The sequence below is a fragment of the Saccopteryx leptura genome, chromosome X, assembly GCF_036850995.1.
Source record: "Saccopteryx leptura isolate mSacLep1 chromosome X, mSacLep1_pri_phased_curated, whole genome shotgun sequence".
Lineage (NCBI taxonomy): Eukaryota > Metazoa > Chordata > Mammalia > Chiroptera > Emballonuridae > Saccopteryx > Saccopteryx leptura.
Genome location: NC_089516.1, coordinates 136788620 through 136807039, shown reverse-complemented (window position 1 = coordinate 136807039; position 18420 = coordinate 136788620). Strand labels below are relative to the sequence as shown.

The following is an 18420-nucleotide window of genomic DNA, read 5'->3' as shown; positions in this document are numbered from 1 at the left end:
TTCCTGTAGGTGGTGCTGCATTACAAGATTTAGCTCTGTGAAATTCTTGAACTGACCTCCCCTGAGATGTTTCTGTCACAATGATGTAAGCAGGTCTATAGTCATGTTGCTGGTTGTGCTGTGTTGTTAGGGCTTTATGGCTTTATCAATAGTTATGTCAGGCCTCTAGGTGCTCCTCCCCAAGTCTCAACAGACCACAAGACCATAGGGGAGAGAGTGACTCTGTGGAGTTATCTGTGGGGTGTGTCTCTGCCACTCTCCATACTTCAGAATGTGAGGAAAGGGGTGATCTATGAGGCTGGGGGGTACACAATTTGGTTTTTTCTCTGTATGTACCAAGTGCAGCCTGCTGGAAGACTGCAGGAACACTGACAATGACCCCTTGTTCTGCCACTGCTTTTATCTAGTATCCCCTCCCACTGCCCTTCTATCTCAGCACTCTTCCAAGCAGAAAGAAGCCTAGTCACTCTGGGATTTTCCCTTCTCTGGAGCCCTTGCAGACAAAAACCCAGACAGTCAAGTTTCCCTCCTCTCTGGAGCCCCAGAAGAAATAAAACCTAGAAACCTAGAGGTTTCTCCCCTCTCCAGAGTCCCTGAAACAAAATCTCAGACAGTCCAGGCCTCTCTCCTCTCTAGAGATGACCACGAGTGCATCTTATCTTCCATTCCACTTCTCAACCCTTCCCACCTTTAGGCCATCTGGTGCACAGATCTTTTAGGTGTGCCTGCAAGCCCAGGTTGGGGTTCTTCACTGCATCATAGCTGTTGAATTTGTTGAAATTTCAAGGGGAAATGTCAAGAGTATCTCTCATACTACCATTACTCTGACATTATTTTTGTTTATTTATTATTATGTACAATTTTAATCAAAATTTTACCCCAGAATTTGAGTGAAATGCTAACATTCTATTCATGTTAGAATCCTATAAGTCTGTGTTAAAGCAAAAAAATGTAGTGTTTCTGTATCCATCATGAATATGAAATTAATATTCAAATTAATTTGAAACTATTTCTGAAAAATTGGCTTTAAGATAGTGTCTATCAACTGTCCATCACTAGAAAAAAAGTTAATATCTTGATTTTAAAAGAGTTGACATATACATTCTTTCACTTTATAAGCATCACTTAAGATTTAGAATAATCTTAATCTTCAAAAAGAATAAAGAATGTTTTTCTGTTTTAGGTTTTTTTCCTAGCTTATTTAGATATAGTCGATATACAATATTGTGTAAATAACAATTTCTGTTTTTTATATTGTTAAAAGGTATTTGGGGAGGAGGATCATTTAGCATTTCAGTGTAAAAATGAGTTGTTTTTTCCAAAAACTATTTAATTTTGTTTTATTCTAATGATTCCCAAAGGATTATTTAAAATATTGCTACCCTTATAGGCCATATTCTTTCATCTGTTCTCTATTTGTTTTAGAGGAAAGAAAACAGACTTAAAGAAAGGCCTTCAGCACACAAACCTTTTATAAGGTTTATCCTGTTTATCTACCCCAGCTTTTTTTCCAGCTATCCCCTCCCAACATTATTCATTTTGGCCATATGGAATTGAAGTTTCTTCAACCATGTTTTTAAAATACTGATTTTTCTGTCTGTAATGCAATGGTCTTTCCCTCCTTTTTGGATTCAAGGAATTCCTACTCTCATTAAACAACAAATTGAAAGCTCCACCTCAGCTCAAGGGTCATCTCCTGCAAGAGCACCAACTCTGAACACATACTCCTTTTTTGTGCTCCATCAAAGCCTACATGACATTACATACCCACACTCCACAGTGATTGTTTATTTACATATTTGTCTCTCCCATTACATTTAAACTCCTCAAAGGTAGAAACTATGTCTATTTGAGAGCTCAGTGACTAGTGCAAAGCTTCCTGTCACATAATAGATATTTAACACTTTGATTGTGTTGAATAAATTAATCATTCTTGCTTTCTTTTTTGCCCCATGTCCCTTACCTTACCCATCACCTAGCTCTACCACTATCAAAGTATTTCTCAAATTTACCAATTTTTTTCTCCACCTTCATTATCACCACTCTGCTTTAAGCTACCATCTCCCATTATCTGGACACTTTAACAATCTTGTAATTGTCTTACTACTTTTTTCCACTGTGCCTCTCCAATCTATTCACTGTACAACAGCCAGAGTTTTATAAAATGCAGATCTTATTAGGTCTATGTCTATATTCTCTAGCCAGAAACTATTTAGTGGTATCCCATTTATCTTAGACTAAAATCTACCTCACCAACTAGACCTACATAGAAGTTCATTCTTCTCCACGGTGAGATTATGTTTTCAATATATGACACAAAATGATAATGATGTCATAAACTCCTAGAACAGGCTGAGTCATATCAAATATAGAAGTTTCTTTGGTATAATAAACACTTGAAAGCCATGGACATAAATCTTTTTATTTATGTCCCACTTTTGTCCTTTTGGACAAATATTTGTTTAAATACAAACCAAAGTATTCATAGTAATGTATCTTCTGCTACAAGTATGAACCTAACCTTTAAAACCTAGAAGTTATGGGCCCTGGCCGGTTGGCTCAGCGGTAGAGTGTCGGCCTGGCGTGTGGGGGAACCGGGTTCAATTCCCGGCCAGAGCACATAGGAGAAGCGCCCATTTGCTTCTTCACCCCCCCACCCCCCCTCCTTCCTCTCTGTCTCTCTCTTCCCCTCCTGCAGCCAAGGCTCCATTGGAGCAAAGATGGCCCGGGCGCTGGGGATGGCTCCTTGGCCTCTGCCCCAGGCGCTAGAGTGGCTCTGGTCGCGGCAGAGCGACGCTCCGGAGGGGCAGAGCATCGCCCCTGGTGGGCAGAGCATCGCCCCTGGTGGGCATGCCGGGTGGATCCCGGTCGGGTGCATGTGGGAGTCTGTCTGACTGTCTCTCCCCGTTACCAGCTTCAGAAAAATACAAAAAGAGAGAAAAATAAAAAATAAAAAAAAAATAAAAACCTAGAAGTTATGGTAACATTATGCATTTAAACACCTAATTAGACAAGCTAGCTGTGTATAGGATGTCTGCTGCTTCATGGATGTTACCATTAGATTTTTAAGAATTTCTAGGACAACATCTGAGAGTTTTTATTATGTATAAAAACAGCAAGCAACATAATAGAAGCATAAATAATATAGACATATTGTTTCTCTTCATTCTCTTTCTCTACCCAATCCACAAACCCACATCCCAAACCAAACTGGATAATACTATGTGAATGAATCTGGCATGGTATCTAACAAATAGTAGGTTTCAGAAAAGGTTTTACTTGCCCAATCCTCTTTCTCACCACACACACACACACACACACACACACACACACACACACATTTACACTCAAGTATATTCACACATGCAAGACACATACACACTCAAAGACTTAAGTAATGGGGTGATAAAGCCATGTTCTGGGGTACTCCAAGTAATTATATTGATTAGTCAAAGATGACTCCCAGATTTGACTTCTAGACTGTGGCTGGGAATATGATAGGGGAAAGAAAATGACAGTGGAACATTTAGGCTTAAAAATTTTATTGGCTAAGAGATTTGATTTTGACCCATAGAGTAAAGCCACTATCAAAATGGTGGAAAATCTCATTATCTAACACATTTTCTGGTGATACAATCTCTTTGACAGGAACTAAGCACGTTGAATCAATGCAGGCCAAAATGGACAATTATAGAAGACGTCCATTTGTTACTGTAGTTGGTGTTATGAACACAGCTTTTATCTTGTCCTCTTTTTGTTTCCTCCATTACAATTGTTTGAGTGATGATGTCCCCAATGCAGAAAAGTAAGTTTTATACCTGAATTAAGAATGCAAGGTGTGTGTACATGTGCGTGTCTGTGTACATATAGCGTACATTGTTGTTGAGGTTACATTTTTTAAATACCAATAATTTAATAATATCAACATAAATAATTAAATTGCCAAAGACCTGTACATATGTGAATATAGTATATAATAATCTTAGACTATTCTGGAATCTAGCAGATTCTCAGTTACTATTTGTTTAATGAATCTGAAATTAGGTTTTAATGTATATAAATATTTACCATATGGCAAGCTTATATTTCAGTTTAGTTTAAAGGTTGAATTGTTACATAAAAGCTGGCATAAATGGTTATGTATATGAAAAATATGAAATTGGTCCCGTTCCCTAGATATCTTACAAAAAATCAGAAAGATTACTACAACGGAGTAAGAATAACTTATATGAACATGTAGAAAACTACATATAAAATCTACAGGTGGGAAAAACCATCTTAAATGTAGCAAGAATCTCAGAAGTAAGAATATAGACATATTTAAATAAAACTTAAAACATTTTGTAGCCAAAAGAAGTCGCCCAAAGTCAAGGGACATGCTGTAGTTAATTAATGCTAATTTTAGATTTCTAAAGAGCTACCAACATCTTGTGAGTGGATACCTACATTTAAATTATATCAATTCTTAAATATTCTCAGGTATATTAACAACTTTAGTCAAAGCTGTCTCCTATTCAGGGTTAAGCTGAACCCCAGGCTATTAATTTCATTATAAATTCAGTCTGGGAAAATAGAGCATGACTATATGAATAAGACAGGGAAAATTTAAAAAGGGAGAGAGAGGGAGTTGGTACTGCATTCCAAAGACAAAGAAACATTTTGGATAATGTACCATATTATGATGTATTAACATGGAAAGTTATTCACTTTTCTCATGATCTCAGTCCCTGCCTTTCATATAGAAGGATCATTCTGGCCTAATATATTGGTTCTCTAAACCATCATCTAAAGAACGGTTGCTAAAATATACCAGTACTTCCTTCCTTTAGTGAGAAGAATATTGTGAACATAAATATGCATAGATAGGTAACTTGCAGTTATAAATATAAAATACTGCTCAAAAACATTAGAGGATATTTCAAAATGGATATAAAGTGATAAAATAAGAAGCATTTAATTATTTTATTTAAACAAGAACATTAGAAAAACAAGTCAAAGAAAGTTGTTTATTATGCAAATGAGATGCAAAACCAACTTTTATTTCACTTGTGAAAATGCACTATACAAAAGGCTGAAAGTACTGGAGTATCTACACGTTCCCTGATCCCTTAATTTTTGTGAGGAGAGAAAAACAATGACCTTGTACTAAAGAGTTTATTTTTTCTGGTGACAAGTTATGACATTTGTATATTAGTTTTGTATCAATGTGTGACTTTCTTTATAAAAAGTTTAACTTTATAAATAAATTAAACTCTCTTTTTCTCAATAGTAACTTTAAAACAACTTTGTACTATTTTATATGTAGACTATATAGTTATCTGACCTTGTTAAAACAGTAAAATATTCTGAAGAAACAGAAAAATCATGAATTCAATGAGTTCATATTTGTAACTTGAGCCATGGCATTCACCACACTCTAACTCTTACTGTGTTCAATTTTCCTATCATAGGTAAAAAAAAAAATGTTTAAAGTGACAGAGTAGCCTATGTTTTCTGGTAATAGAAATACTCTTTTGTCATACTCTAAATTTTCTATAGTTTCAGAGTGAAGAAACATGTAGCAGCCAAGTCATCCAGGTCATCCAAACTATCATTCAGTAAATATAAGACAGCCAATCTATGCATTCCAGAAAAACAACCAATGCTTTCTAGTATAGATGAGTTATCTGAGTCTTCAAGTCTAGAAAGATCATACATATCATCCAGTTCAGAAAATTTAATCAGGTACTCAGATTTAGAAAAGTCATCTATACCATCTAGTACAGAAAGGTTCATCAAGCCATCAAGTCAAGATAAGTCATCTAAATCATCAAGCCTCAAAAGAGTGTCCAGGTCATCCTACCTTGGAAAGTCATATACAAAACACAGTCTAGATAAGTCACATAAGCAAGCTTATGCCCATAAGCTAGGCAGTCAAGTTTGTTCAACCCATCCAAATAAGGCAGTCATGCCACCTTCACCAGCCACTCTACAATATCCATTCAGGTCAACTGAACGACCTTATCAAAACTCTCCACAAAATAAGATCTTATTACTCAATTCATCTAGTTTACAGAAATTTACCAAATCCCCCAAACATACTAATCCAAAAAGTTCAGTTAGTACAGGTATGGCAGACACATTACCTAGGTCTAAATTAGTAAACTCTTGTTCATATTATAAGGAAAAATGCCTTGTTTGCATAAGTACTTCTAAGCCTTTGGTCTATGATATTTCTGAGGCCAAGAAGACAAATGTTTAAAACTCACCTTTTCCATGTGAAATGAAGCCACTCTTCAAGTCTTTTTATAAGGTAGATTCCAGAGATAATGCATTCAATGACAATGTGAATGACAGTGATATGATGACATATGTCAGTGATAATGACTTGGAGAAGGAAATAACCATTATTTGCAACATAAACCTTGGTGAAGTCATTCATAATGGTACCCCAAGCGATGAAGGGCTCAATAAAAATAAAAACTACCTGTAAAGAAGAAAATTTATTCCAACTATATAGTTTATGCTTGCCCTCCTCAAAGATAAATAATACAGAGGGAAAATCCACTTGGTGTTCACTATGAAGATTAGTTCTGTCCATCATGAAGGCAATTTATTTAAAAATATTAACTAAATGCATAACATAACAAATAATTTTATTGTAATTATTAATGCATTATAGAGGTAGAAGGCTTTTTTATGCATCTTATTTAGATCTGGTCACTTAATGGGAACCTTAAACATACACACATATAAAAATCTGGAAAGAAATTGCAAAATGGGTACCCTACTCCTTTCCTTGAGTCAGCCATCAAAATTCCAAACCAATTAAGTTTTTTTTTTTTTGAATTAAAGTTATTGGGGTGACACTGGTGTGTTGTAAGTTTGTTTTTTTAATGTTTACATAGTCTTCACAGTTTAAGATTATCTTTCTGTAGTGCTCAGTGCTCGGCAAAAATGGCTCTATGTGTTTGGTTCTGGTTGAATTAGAGAAACTCTTGATAGCTATTTGTTACATCACTGCCTCCTATGATTGATACTTAAAATGAGGCTACAGCCTCCAGTATGCACACCGATGGCTCCATGATACCGGTCTAAGTGTTCCAATCTTCATAACTCTCAGTAAGGCTTTTCATTATTTTTGTTACCCTTCAAAATAGTAAAAGTGTTCTCTGCTGTGTGTTCTCAAAAGTTCCTAGTTGGAGGTCTGATCAAACACCAATTTTCTTTGCATGATACAGAAATGTAGAAAAGAAAGTTTTTATCAATAGGTAATTTTAAAGGCTCTTAGCATAAGTAAGTTCATTTAACTTCTCTTTTATTTTAAACTCTAATTAAACTCAGAACTTACTTAGGTTTAAAATTCTCTACACCTGGCCTTACCAAATTGAAGAGGTGTCAGGGGTAGGCCATAAATCCTAGAATGTTTAGGAATGTTTTTGTTAGGTATGTAAAACATTTATCACTACTGTATTATCATCTTCAAAAGCTTACAGTCTTAGTGTGTAGAAATATATTTTTTCTTTTTAATAGATCCTATAGATAAACCTTGTAACAAGACAGTAAAATTTAGTGAGCTTGTTAGTGAAATTAATGAATATGATGTATTGCTTTTCTACCATGCCTTGCTGAGCTTCCCCCTTCCTTCCTACCCCAACCAGTGTCTGCTTTTGTCTTTAAAATGTAGCCCCAAACTGTTCGCAGCTGCATTGATTTGGATGACTTAGGTCTCCATGCAGTCACCAGCTTTAAAAAAGACTCCTCATTTTGGCAACTTAATTGTGTGGCGAGACATCTGTTTCTTGCTGTTCTGATACAACATTTTGGAGGCCTCAGTGAGATTTGTGTCCTCTGAACACATTTGTCTTTGCCACACATAAGCAGGGGCGTTGGTCTCCTTGGCCTGACTTCTGGGAACACAAACCCAGCAGGGGAGGGGCCACCTGAGATGTTCCAGTGCCTCATTGGCCTTTTCTGTCTGGCTGACAGTCAGCCACGGACAATCAGGCATGCCCATCCACCCATTTGGAATCATCAGGAAAGCCTCTAGAGGTGAGTAGAGCAAATTTGCAATTTGCTCAATCTGTAATCTGTCTGTGGCTAGCCATCTGTAACTATTGTGATCAAGGATCAGACGTGACTGTACTCACAAAATAGGCTCTCCAGGGCCAAGATGTTTGCGGAGAATAATCTGAAGCCTGTTTTTGTAAGAGTCCTGGGACATATTTAGATTTGCTCTCTCATATGTTTAAGTCCTGCCTGTTTTGTCGCTTTTGTTTATTTTTACAAGCTATCTTACAGACATCTCCTGGTTTGGTCTCTCTTCAGGATCTTCTTTCTGCATTCTTCACTGGATAGAGGACCTTTATTTTCAAGGGTCCCTCTCTGATTTTGCTCCTGCCAAGATCTCGTTCTTCACTTTTGCTTTGTTATTCTGTCTCTCCATTGAAAAACCCTGAGTGAATTTGTGTGAATGAGGAGCTCTGGTGCCTGCACCTGAGTTTCCAGTTTCTGGCTCCCTGGTGAATAACTACAGAGTCCAAATGGACTACAACTTGTGGTTCTGTTGTGATCCTCATATGGCTTAGAGTGGTATCAGACACTCTCTGATCCCAGTCGGGGCTTTATACCGACCCACCAATGCTAAGAGTTGCCTAAGTTCCCATGAGGGATACAGCTAAGCGGGCTCCTGAGTGGCTCCTCATGGGGCACCCCCTTCCCTTGTTAGTCAGTCAAATAAGTTTGCAAATATGATGTATATATTTGCTCACTTATAGTTTGCATTGAGGGTGGGGGACAGGATGTATGCAGGCAGGGTTGTTATAGCCTAAGACTTAGTTTTAAGACTAAACCTTTCCCACCCTTTTAATACTAAGATCTTCTCAACACTAAGCTTTTCCCCACATGCTTGACTGTTGCATGGTGTGGGGTGATTCACTGTTATAAGGAATTCCATTTATGCCTCAGATAAGTGGCTTTGTACCAGAGACTTCCTTCTTTGTATATTGGCTTAAAGGTTTGGATTTCTACACTATAAAGTGGGGCAGAGGAGCCCATGTGTAGCAGACCAGAGAAAGGCCACGTGGAGGAGAGGAGAAGCAGCCAAGGTGGCACAGTGCTGAGGGAGAAGCCAGTTTGTGCAGAGAGAAGGAGATGGGGAACAGAGGTGAATAAGGCTGGTGAGGTAGAAACCTTTGATCCTAGGAAACTCGGATGAGTCAGTGACTTTGGGAGCCCTGAATGGAAAGGGAAGTGTTTTCCCACTGTGTGTATTTCTTGCCTGCTGGGTGCAAGCTAGGATTAAAGGTAATGGCCCACCAGTTCTTGGCTCTGTCGTTTCATTACCGTCTGTCTGAATCAAATTTGAACCTACATGGGCCAGGTGGCTGTGATGGTGCCGTGGCTACTGGCTTTACACTTGTTCATCAAACTTTCTCTGAAAGTTCTCTATCCTTTGGTTCTCCCAGCTATGACCCAACCAGGGACATTTTAGAAAATCAGCACAAACCTCAGTTTTTAATCCCTTTCGTAATCTTAGGAAGTTCATTTGTACTCGTATTCTTTGTAACAATGGGGGAAGAGTGTAAATCCAGTAGCCACAGCCACCATCATAACGGGAGTCTGTCTCACTGCCGCTCCACTTCTAACTTTAGAAAAATATCAAAACAGAGAGAGAGAGAGAGAGAGAGAGAGAGAGAAAGAGAAAGCAGAACCCTACATCACTACCAACTTTTGGCCTGTCCTACTAAAGCACCACTTTCAATTATTTTAGCTTTTTCTTCTACATTTCTATATAATTTCTACTTCCACATTTCTATATAATGTACTTATATTGATGTTCCTTGATCTTTCGATTTTTAGATATCACTTGTTAAGCCTAATCCGGAGGGACCCAAAACATGGAAGACATGAACAAGGTCCATGGATTACACATCAAAGCTTTATTGTCTAGCTTGGCCAAGCGGCAGCAACTCCAACAGAAATCTGATGGAGAGCGCGCCAGCCCTTTGTTCTACTTAGTTTTTATAGTTTTGTAAGTGAGAAGTACAGAAGCAAAAATTGCAATTGGGAGCCCCTTACCACTATTGGTTATAATCATATGTCCTTTAACATGATAGGACCACATTCAATTTGCAAGCCATACATCCTTTTGGGGAAAACAAAGTTTACAAACCAACACAATGATAGAAAGATGTATCTTTACATATTAAAAGGCATTCCTATATTATCTAGTGTTCATCTGCCATCTCTCTGTCAAGAGTCACATGTGTTAATCACACGCATTTACATAGGAGAGGTAGTTTCCATAGGAACTAATGCCCGCAAATGGCTCATTGCTATGAGAAAAGGTTTATTTTGGTTTTTCTCTCCCTGCACCTGGCTAGCCATTAATCCTTTTTCCCACAGGTGTAGTGGAATGTCTGTGGATCCATGTTTCCCTCCCCTTTGCATTTACAATACAATGCCAAGGGCCATCCTGACTATGCCAATCACACAGTACAGGGACTACTCTCACAATTTCTCTCCACACCTTAACCCAAATCAACAAAATGTTTCTCAAGCCTCCCAAAATATTAATATTAATTCTGTAGCTTTTGGTACTTTACAACACCTGCGGGTGAAGTGGCTCAGTGGCTCCTCATCACTTATTGCCTTCTTATTATGGAAGTTAAAGATTTAGACCTCTTAAAACATCAAACTTACCAACTTGTTTTTCCTTCATCCGACAAAAGACTTAATTTGATGTCAGTAAGGCAGTGTTTTCATTATTAGGATTAAATAAATGTTTTACTTTAAAGATGAGCAGTATTTTATCATGGCTTATTTACTTTCTTGAGAAAATTTCAGTTTTTCCTGAAGGTAAAAAGTGCCTTGATTTCTGTTAGTTTGCTGTCTTTTCTATGTATCAATCACTAATTCTTCATTAATTTCCTCATATAATTGCAAAAAAATTCTGAATACTATTCTCCATGTAGTCAAACATGTCTGGTAATCTCTTAGTTAATTAAAAAATTCTTTAGATACACCTCCTATGACCCTCCACTCAGCTATTTATCTTGAACTTCCTTTCATTATCATCTGGGGAATTCTGTTCACGTCTCTTTTATGTTTATCCCCTGTTTTCTGAGTCTCATATCTTCCTCCTTGTTGGTTTACTCTCTCATATGATGGAATGAATATTCCAGTGGCTTGCAGAAGGGAGGCTTAAATTTTATATCATTTACTAATATTCAACATGTACTCATTGCTGCTATTGGCAGGTCCACTTACCATTTACTGGAATATTAAAATATCTTCACCATTTCTCTTGGTTAGAATGCTCTCCAACTTCTTGTCTGCATATCCAAATGCTATTTGTATTTTTGATTTGGTTTTTATTTTTATGAAAATAATACATGTACATAGTTTAAAAGTTAGTTATAAGATTTGTAAGAGAAAAAAAATAGAAGTTCCTTATCCCATTCTTTTCCATTCTCAATTTGTGCTCCTGTTAATCCAAATTCGGAGGGACCTGAAATATGGAAGACAGGAGCAAGGTCCGTCGTTTACACATTAAAGTTTTATTGTCTAGCTTGGCCAAGCGGCGGGAACTCTGACAGAAATCTGATGGAGAGCGCGCTGGCCCTTTGTTCTACTTAGTTTTTATAGTTTTGTAAGTGGGAAGTACAGAAGCAAAAATTGCAATTAGGAGCCCCTTACCACTATTGGTTATAGTCATATGTCCTTTAACATGATAGGACCACGTTCAATTTGAAAACCATACATCATTTTGGAGAAAACAAAATTTACAAGTCAACACAATGGTAAAGATATCTCTTTACATATTAAAGGGCCTTCCTATATTTTCTAGTGTTCATCCGCCATCTCTCTGTCCAGAGTCAGACGTATTAACCACATACATTTACATAAGAGAGGTAGTTTCCGTGGGGACAAATGCCCGCAAATGGCTCATAGTTATAAGAAAAGGTTTATTTTGGCTTTTCCCTTCCTGCACCTGGCTAGCCATTCACTCCTTTCCACACAGGTGTGGTGGAATGTCAGGGAATCTATGCTTTCCTTCCCTTTTCATTTACAATACAATGGCAAGAGCCATCCTGGTTATGCTAATCACACAGTACAGATTTACTCACAATTTCTCTGCACACCTTAACCCAAATTAATAAAATGTTCTCCAAGCCTCCTAAAATATTAATATTAATTCTGTAGCCTTTTGGTACTTCACAACATCTGCAGGTGAAATGGCTCAGTGGCTCTTCACTCCTAAAGGCAAGTACTTTCCATTATTTTAGCTGTTTCTTCTGGAATTTACCTAATTTCTAAACAATATAACAACTCTTACATATTTTAACTTGATGACTTTTTGTTATGAAAGAAAAATATTTAGACTTTTTATGTCATTATCTCTCTAATCTCTTCTGTCTGTCCTCCCAATATAGTTCAGGAGGATGTAGAATTTTGAATGAAAAATCATTTTCTCAGTATCTTGATGGCCAAACTATATCTCAGTAAATTAATTATGGTTTCTAGTGATTGTCTCTTCCCTTCCACTGTAATAAAATACCCTATCATTTCAATACTCAGTTCTAGAACCTTGTATGCCTTTGATATCATGATTACTAGACCATACCAATTCCTCCTTTTTGAAAAGCCAACAATGTTAGATCATCCATATTCCCCTTTGGACTTTTGCTGTACTTCATGATTACTAACCTCATTTGCCATTACCCTCAATGTCATTAATATGAGCTATTTGGATGCCTGTAACAGGGAACCCTGATCTCATCTAACAAAGTATAATTTAAGCTAAGATATGAAAGATGATATCAAAGGTCATGAGAAAGCATTCCAGCAGAGATGGTTGCATATGTCAAAGCTGTCAGGGGAGAAGGATCATACAGTAAGCATTATAGCTAGTGAAGATATGAATAGGACAGAAGACTGCTTTCCTCACGATTCCTGCCTGAATATACACCACAACAATTAGGGTTATATATACTAAGACCTCTGACAGTTTAGAGTGGAGGAAGTTAGTTTTTGCAGTTCTGTTTATGGCATTGGCCAAAGGAAAATGTAGGCTGATGGTCAGCTTTTCATAGTCATTGACAAAAACTTCCTACAACACCTGGGTTTTTTTTTAGAAACTGTGTAGAAACACTGAAAAGAACAAAAGTAATTCCATCTTTCCTTGAAAAAACTCAAGGGAAAGTAACTCTTTCGAATGTGTGTGAGAGTAACTCTAATTTCAGGTTGAGTCTGCATATGGCAAAGTATTTTACTTGCATGAATTTCATGTTTTGCTGAGCATATATTGCTTTGTATAGAATTGCATTATATAGTCAAGCAAATTAGTCTAAACCCATGAATGTAGGTGTTGTGAAATAAATTAGTAGGACATAGAAATAGTTGAATTATGATACAAATAAATTATAACAAACATTATTGCTATATCTTAATGAATGCTACACACTTTGCTTTTAAGCTGGGAACCATGACAACAGAATGTGAGAAAATAAACAATGGTGTGTGAACACTGCACAAAAATTTCCAGTTCTCTAATTATTTAAGTTGATCTGTTTGAATTCATAAGCACAGTACTTTTTTCCATTTGTTTAAGCAAATTGTATACAAAAAGATATTACCTATTTACAAGTAAGCACTTGCATCCCAAAATGTCTAAATTCATTTTCTATTATCTATTTTATTGATAAGGACACATTTTATTGAAAAAAATTTTAAACTGCCTGACCAGACAGTGGTGCAGTGGATAGCATGTCAGACTGGGATGTGGAGGACCCGGTTTTGAGACCCCAAGGTCGCCGGCTTGAGCATGGGCTCATCTGGTTTGAGCAAAGCTCACCAGCTTGGATGCAAGGTCACTGGCTTGAGCAAGGGGTTACTCGGTCTGCTGAAGGCCCGCAGTCAAGGCGCATATGAGAAAGCAATCAATGAACAATTAAGGAGCTGCAACGAAGAATGGATGTTTCTCATCTCTCTCCCTTCCTATATATCCCTCTCTCTGACTCTCTGCCAAAAGAAAAAATAATTTTAAACTTATGCCTAGAACAAATGACAATAACCTCTTCCACCCACAAATTTAAGTATATAGAATAGGGCCTGCTACATAGTAGGTGTTCAATGAATTAGTGCATTAAATTATATTAGTTGCTGTGTTAAGTAAAAGCAAAAGCCACAAAATACTGTATTTGAAAATAAATCTTTGTCCTGACCTGTGGTAGCACAGTGGATAAAGCATTGACCTGGAATGCTGAGGTCGCCGGTTCAAATCCCTGGGCTTGCCTGGTCAAGGCACATACAGGAAGCAACTATAGACTCCTCCTGCTTCTTCCCCCCTTCTCACTCTTCCTTACTCTCTCTCTCTCTTCTGTCCAAAAATCAATAAATAAAATGCAAAACATAAATAAAATAGACATATTCTGTCTCCAACTTACAAAAAGTAAATCTTTGAAAGAATAGTTAGTAAAAGCTTAGATCCATTTTGCAATAAAATAAAATATTCAAATATCTAATTAATATACATTTAATATAAACATCACAAATCATTGGATATAGCCAACTGGAAGTATATCGTTTTACTTCTTGGCGATTAAGACAGTTTGGGAATGTAAAGCCAGTAGCCGCGGCCACCATCACAGCGATTTGACCCATGCAGGTTCGCATTTGATTCGGACAGACAGTAATGAAACAATGGAGTCAAGAACTGGTGGGCCATTACATTTAATTTTAGCTTGCACCTGGCGGGTGAGAAATACACACAGTGGGAAAACACTTCCCTTTCCATTCAGGGCTCCCAAAGCCATTGACTTATCCGAGTTTCCTAGAATCAAAGGTTTCTAGTACACCAGCCTTATTCACCTCTGTTCCCCATCTCCTCTCTGCACAAACTCTGCACAAACTGGCTTCTCCTTTAGCACTCTGCCATCTTGGCTGTTTCTCCTCTCTTCCATGTGGCCTTTCTCAGGTCTGCTACACATGGGCTCCTCTGCCCCACTTTATAGTGTAGAAATCCAAACCTTTAATCCCATATACAAACAAGGAAGTCTCTGATCCAAAGTCACTTATCTGAGGCATAAATGGGATTCCTCATGAGAGTGCACCATCCCCATCATGCAACAGTCAAGGGTGTGGGGAAAAGCTTAGTTTTGAAAAGATCTTAGTATTAAAAGCATGGGAAAGGCTTAACCTTAGGGTATAATGACTTTGCAGGCTTATAGCTTGTGTCCTACACCCAATGCAAACTATAAGCGAACAAACATATATCATATTTGCAGACTTATTTGACTCATATGGAACATACGTTAACTCTCATGCATTTGCACTTTGTCAGGAATGAGCTTCTAATGCAAAGACTCAAGTTCAAACTTCATGGGGTGTTTCTGAATATTGTTCTCAGTATGTTAGTTCATTTGGTTTAGTTCGGTGGTAGTCAGCCGGGTCCGTACCGCCCACTAGTGGGTGTTCCAGCTTTCATGGTGGGCGGTATCAGATCAACAAATTTATAAATAAAAAGATAGATTTAACTATATTAAGTTGTTTTATAAAGATTTATTCTGCTAAACTTAGCGAAAATCTGACATAAAATACTCGGTAAGTAATTATTATTATATGCTTTGAGTTGCTATAACTCCGCTTTATAAATTTTATAAAGTAAAGTTATTTGCCTACTTTATAAATCACCATTACTGTGGAACCGGTGGGCAGTTAGAAAATTTTACTACTAAGAGAGATACAAAAGTGGGCAGTAGGTGTAAAAAGGTTGACTACCCCTGGTTTAGTTCATTTCTGCCATGCCCTCCCTCACACACTGGACATCTGCTAGGGCAGTGTGTTGCCTTTTTAGCTTGTCCTGTTCTTTCTCAAGGTACTCTCCCTCCCCAGCATACTGGACATCTGCAAAATCTTCCCACATATTTTCACTTTAATCCTCAAAGTTTTCAGAATAATTTTCTAGGCCCTCTTTTCAGATGCAGTAACTCTGCCCCCAGTTTTTGAACCTGTACTCCAGCAGGTACCCCCTGACCTGCTACCAGCCTATTGGTGAAGTCTTTCAACAAGTTGCTGTGTCCAGTCCCTAGTACAGTTCGTGGTACAAAGTATATGCTGCATAAATGTTGAAATGAGTCTGAATCTCTGAGGGCAAATGGATGAGAACCTGTGGCCAGCAGTAAAGGCCTTTCACGACCTGAGGGGAGTCCCGTGATACAGCTGGACTCTGTCCCCCGCTCTAGATTGGCAGGAGAATTTGACGCCACAAAAGTCTATGGTAAATGTAGTTAGTTCTTCTTAACGTTTATAGAGGAATCCAGAAATTATTCTACAGCCTCGGGGAAAGCCAAGAAGAGGTGGGGGTTGGGGTACCCAGTCTTGGGGCACCCAGTCTTGGGGCAATTCTAGACTGTTCTATCCCATGTTTAAATTTTCACAAATCCCTGTTCTAAAGTAGGAACCTAAAGTGTATAGGGTTTCACAATTTTCAAGTATAAGGACAGTTCCCAGAATTTGGGGCTTCACCTCATGTATTTTCTTCACATTTCCCACTGTGGGGAATCTACGGAGCGCTAATGGCCTCCACATCTAGCTGGTGCTGAGAACCACAATTTGGCGGGGCAGTTTCAGCGGCTTCCTCAGAGTGGGGGAGCGCTGGGTCCGCCCTATCAAGTGGAATAGGGGCATGGTTAGACTACAACTCCCAGGTTGCTCCGGAAGAAGTGCGGGGGCTGCGGAGGGAGGAGAGGGGCTGGGTCTAGAGTAGGGAAGGTGGCAGGGAAATCCCGCCCCGCTGCGCAGTAGCGACGCAAAGCTTGACTTTATAACCTCAAAAAGAAAGTGGAAGTCAGATGGCTTAGGTGGGAGGCTGGACGACAGAAAAAAACAGGGGACAGCCGCGTACGTGGGAGCGGAGCTAGGCGAGGATAGTGGGAGACCCGCGCCTTTCCCGATGAGGAGGGGCGGCTTTCATAACTAGTTACCCCGCTCCATTCCCTCTTCACAGTGCGCTGCCACTGCTCGGTCAGCCCTGCTGCCTTGCTGACGGAGGACGGGCTGCGAGTGAAACGGCACCGAGGGAAAGTTAGGGCTGTGACTCTCGAACGACCCAGTGCAGTCGTGTGGGGCTGAGGCCAGGTGAGGCCCGGGGAGTCTCAGAGAGTCCACCCGCGCCCCTGGTGGGGCGGAAGCGCGCGGGGTGGCCAGCAGTGAGGGCGGGCGGTGGCTCTGCTCCGGGGAAGGGTGCAGACCGCTGGGGGCCGAGCCTGGCGCCAGCATCGAGATAGGGGCATCCCCTTGTCGCCAGAGGAGCCTCGTGCTCCCCCGCGGGTTGCTGCGGGAGCGGAGGGGAGGTGGTGCCGGGGCCAGATAAGGGGTAAACGGCGGAGCCACAGCCTCCGGAACAGGCGGGGCGTGGGCACGCGTGCGGGGGGCGGGGGTGTGCGCGGGGCCGACTAAGGCGCTGGTGGCGGGCTGCTGACCGGATAGCCTGCCTCCCGTGCGCTTCGTGCTCCGCACGCCGCAGTGTGTACCTTGGACGGCACCTTCCCAGACAGCCCGGCAGAGCCCACCTCGGCACTCCCAGCCTTGGACGCGATGTTCCGCCGGAGCTTTAATCGCTTTGTAAGTACCAACGCTGCGGCTCCACGCGGGCTGGTTCGCTGGCTCGCCGGCCCCTGTGCTGGGTCCCTCAAAAACAGTTTTCTGAGGACATAAGCGCATCTGTGGCACACACCACCACCTCCTTCTGATTCGCACTTAAAGACACTGCCCCAGTGGCCCGAACAGGGAGGCAGTTAGGGCTCTCTGAGCCCCCGCCTCCCAATCCCTGAAGATTTAACCCGAGCTTCCCCAAGCCGTTACAAACTCCGCCTGAGACGGGGATTGCGGACCTCTCTGGCCGAATGGTGGGGGCCAGACCCAGGGCCCTCTCGTTTGCCAGTTAGTCGAAGATGGCTTTTTATTATCAGGGAGGTGGCTTTCTTTTGTTCCTTCTGCAGCAAGCACAGGGAGGTAAACGTAAACCTGTCTCTGTGCTCCCCAAAAATGGGCTGAGGGGGCCGGGGGCGACAGCAGGACTCAGCCTTGCTTCGGGCTTGGCCGCCCGGGTAGCTGGCGATCAGAGATTGGGCAAACTTTGTAGATTCAGTCTAAACAGCTCACCTTTATGGGCTGATAAAAGCTAGGGTAATTGGCACGATGGGCTGGGTGGATGTGGAGAATATAGGAGGTGTTACAACCCCTGCTGAGTGTCGCGCGTTGTAAGCCTTGCTGAGCACTGAACGCCCCGGTCTCTGAGCCCCTGGGTAAAGGCAAGCTACTGCTTTACTACTCTGCCCACTTTACACCATTCTCAGCACCCAGAACACGAAGTTGGTCATGGGGAAAAGCGATTTCTGCCTGCTGACTTTTGAGTAACCTGTATTACTCTTAAAG

The 18420-nt window shown here is 40.0% G+C and overlaps 1 protein-coding gene across 5 annotated transcripts in view; it reads left to right on the top strand.

Moving 5' to 3' along the window:
* The first annotated feature begins 16800 nt into the window (after positions 1 to 16800).
* The window catches only part of ATP11C (ATPase phospholipid transporting 11C), a 227772-nt gene continuing 226152 nt past the window's right edge, over positions 16801 to 18420 (top strand). For 3 of the 5 annotated variants that reach the window (XM_066356440.1, XM_066356439.1, XM_066356436.1), the window contains exon 1: positions 16801 to 17607. In XM_066356440.1, coding sequence (XP_066212537.1) covers positions 17581 to 17607 — 27 coding nt within the window. In that variant the 5' untranslated portion in view covers positions 16801 to 17580. The remainder of the gene's footprint in view (positions 17608 to 18420) is intronic. The other 2 variants (XM_066356438.1, XM_066356437.1) reach the window with 1 other exon arrangement.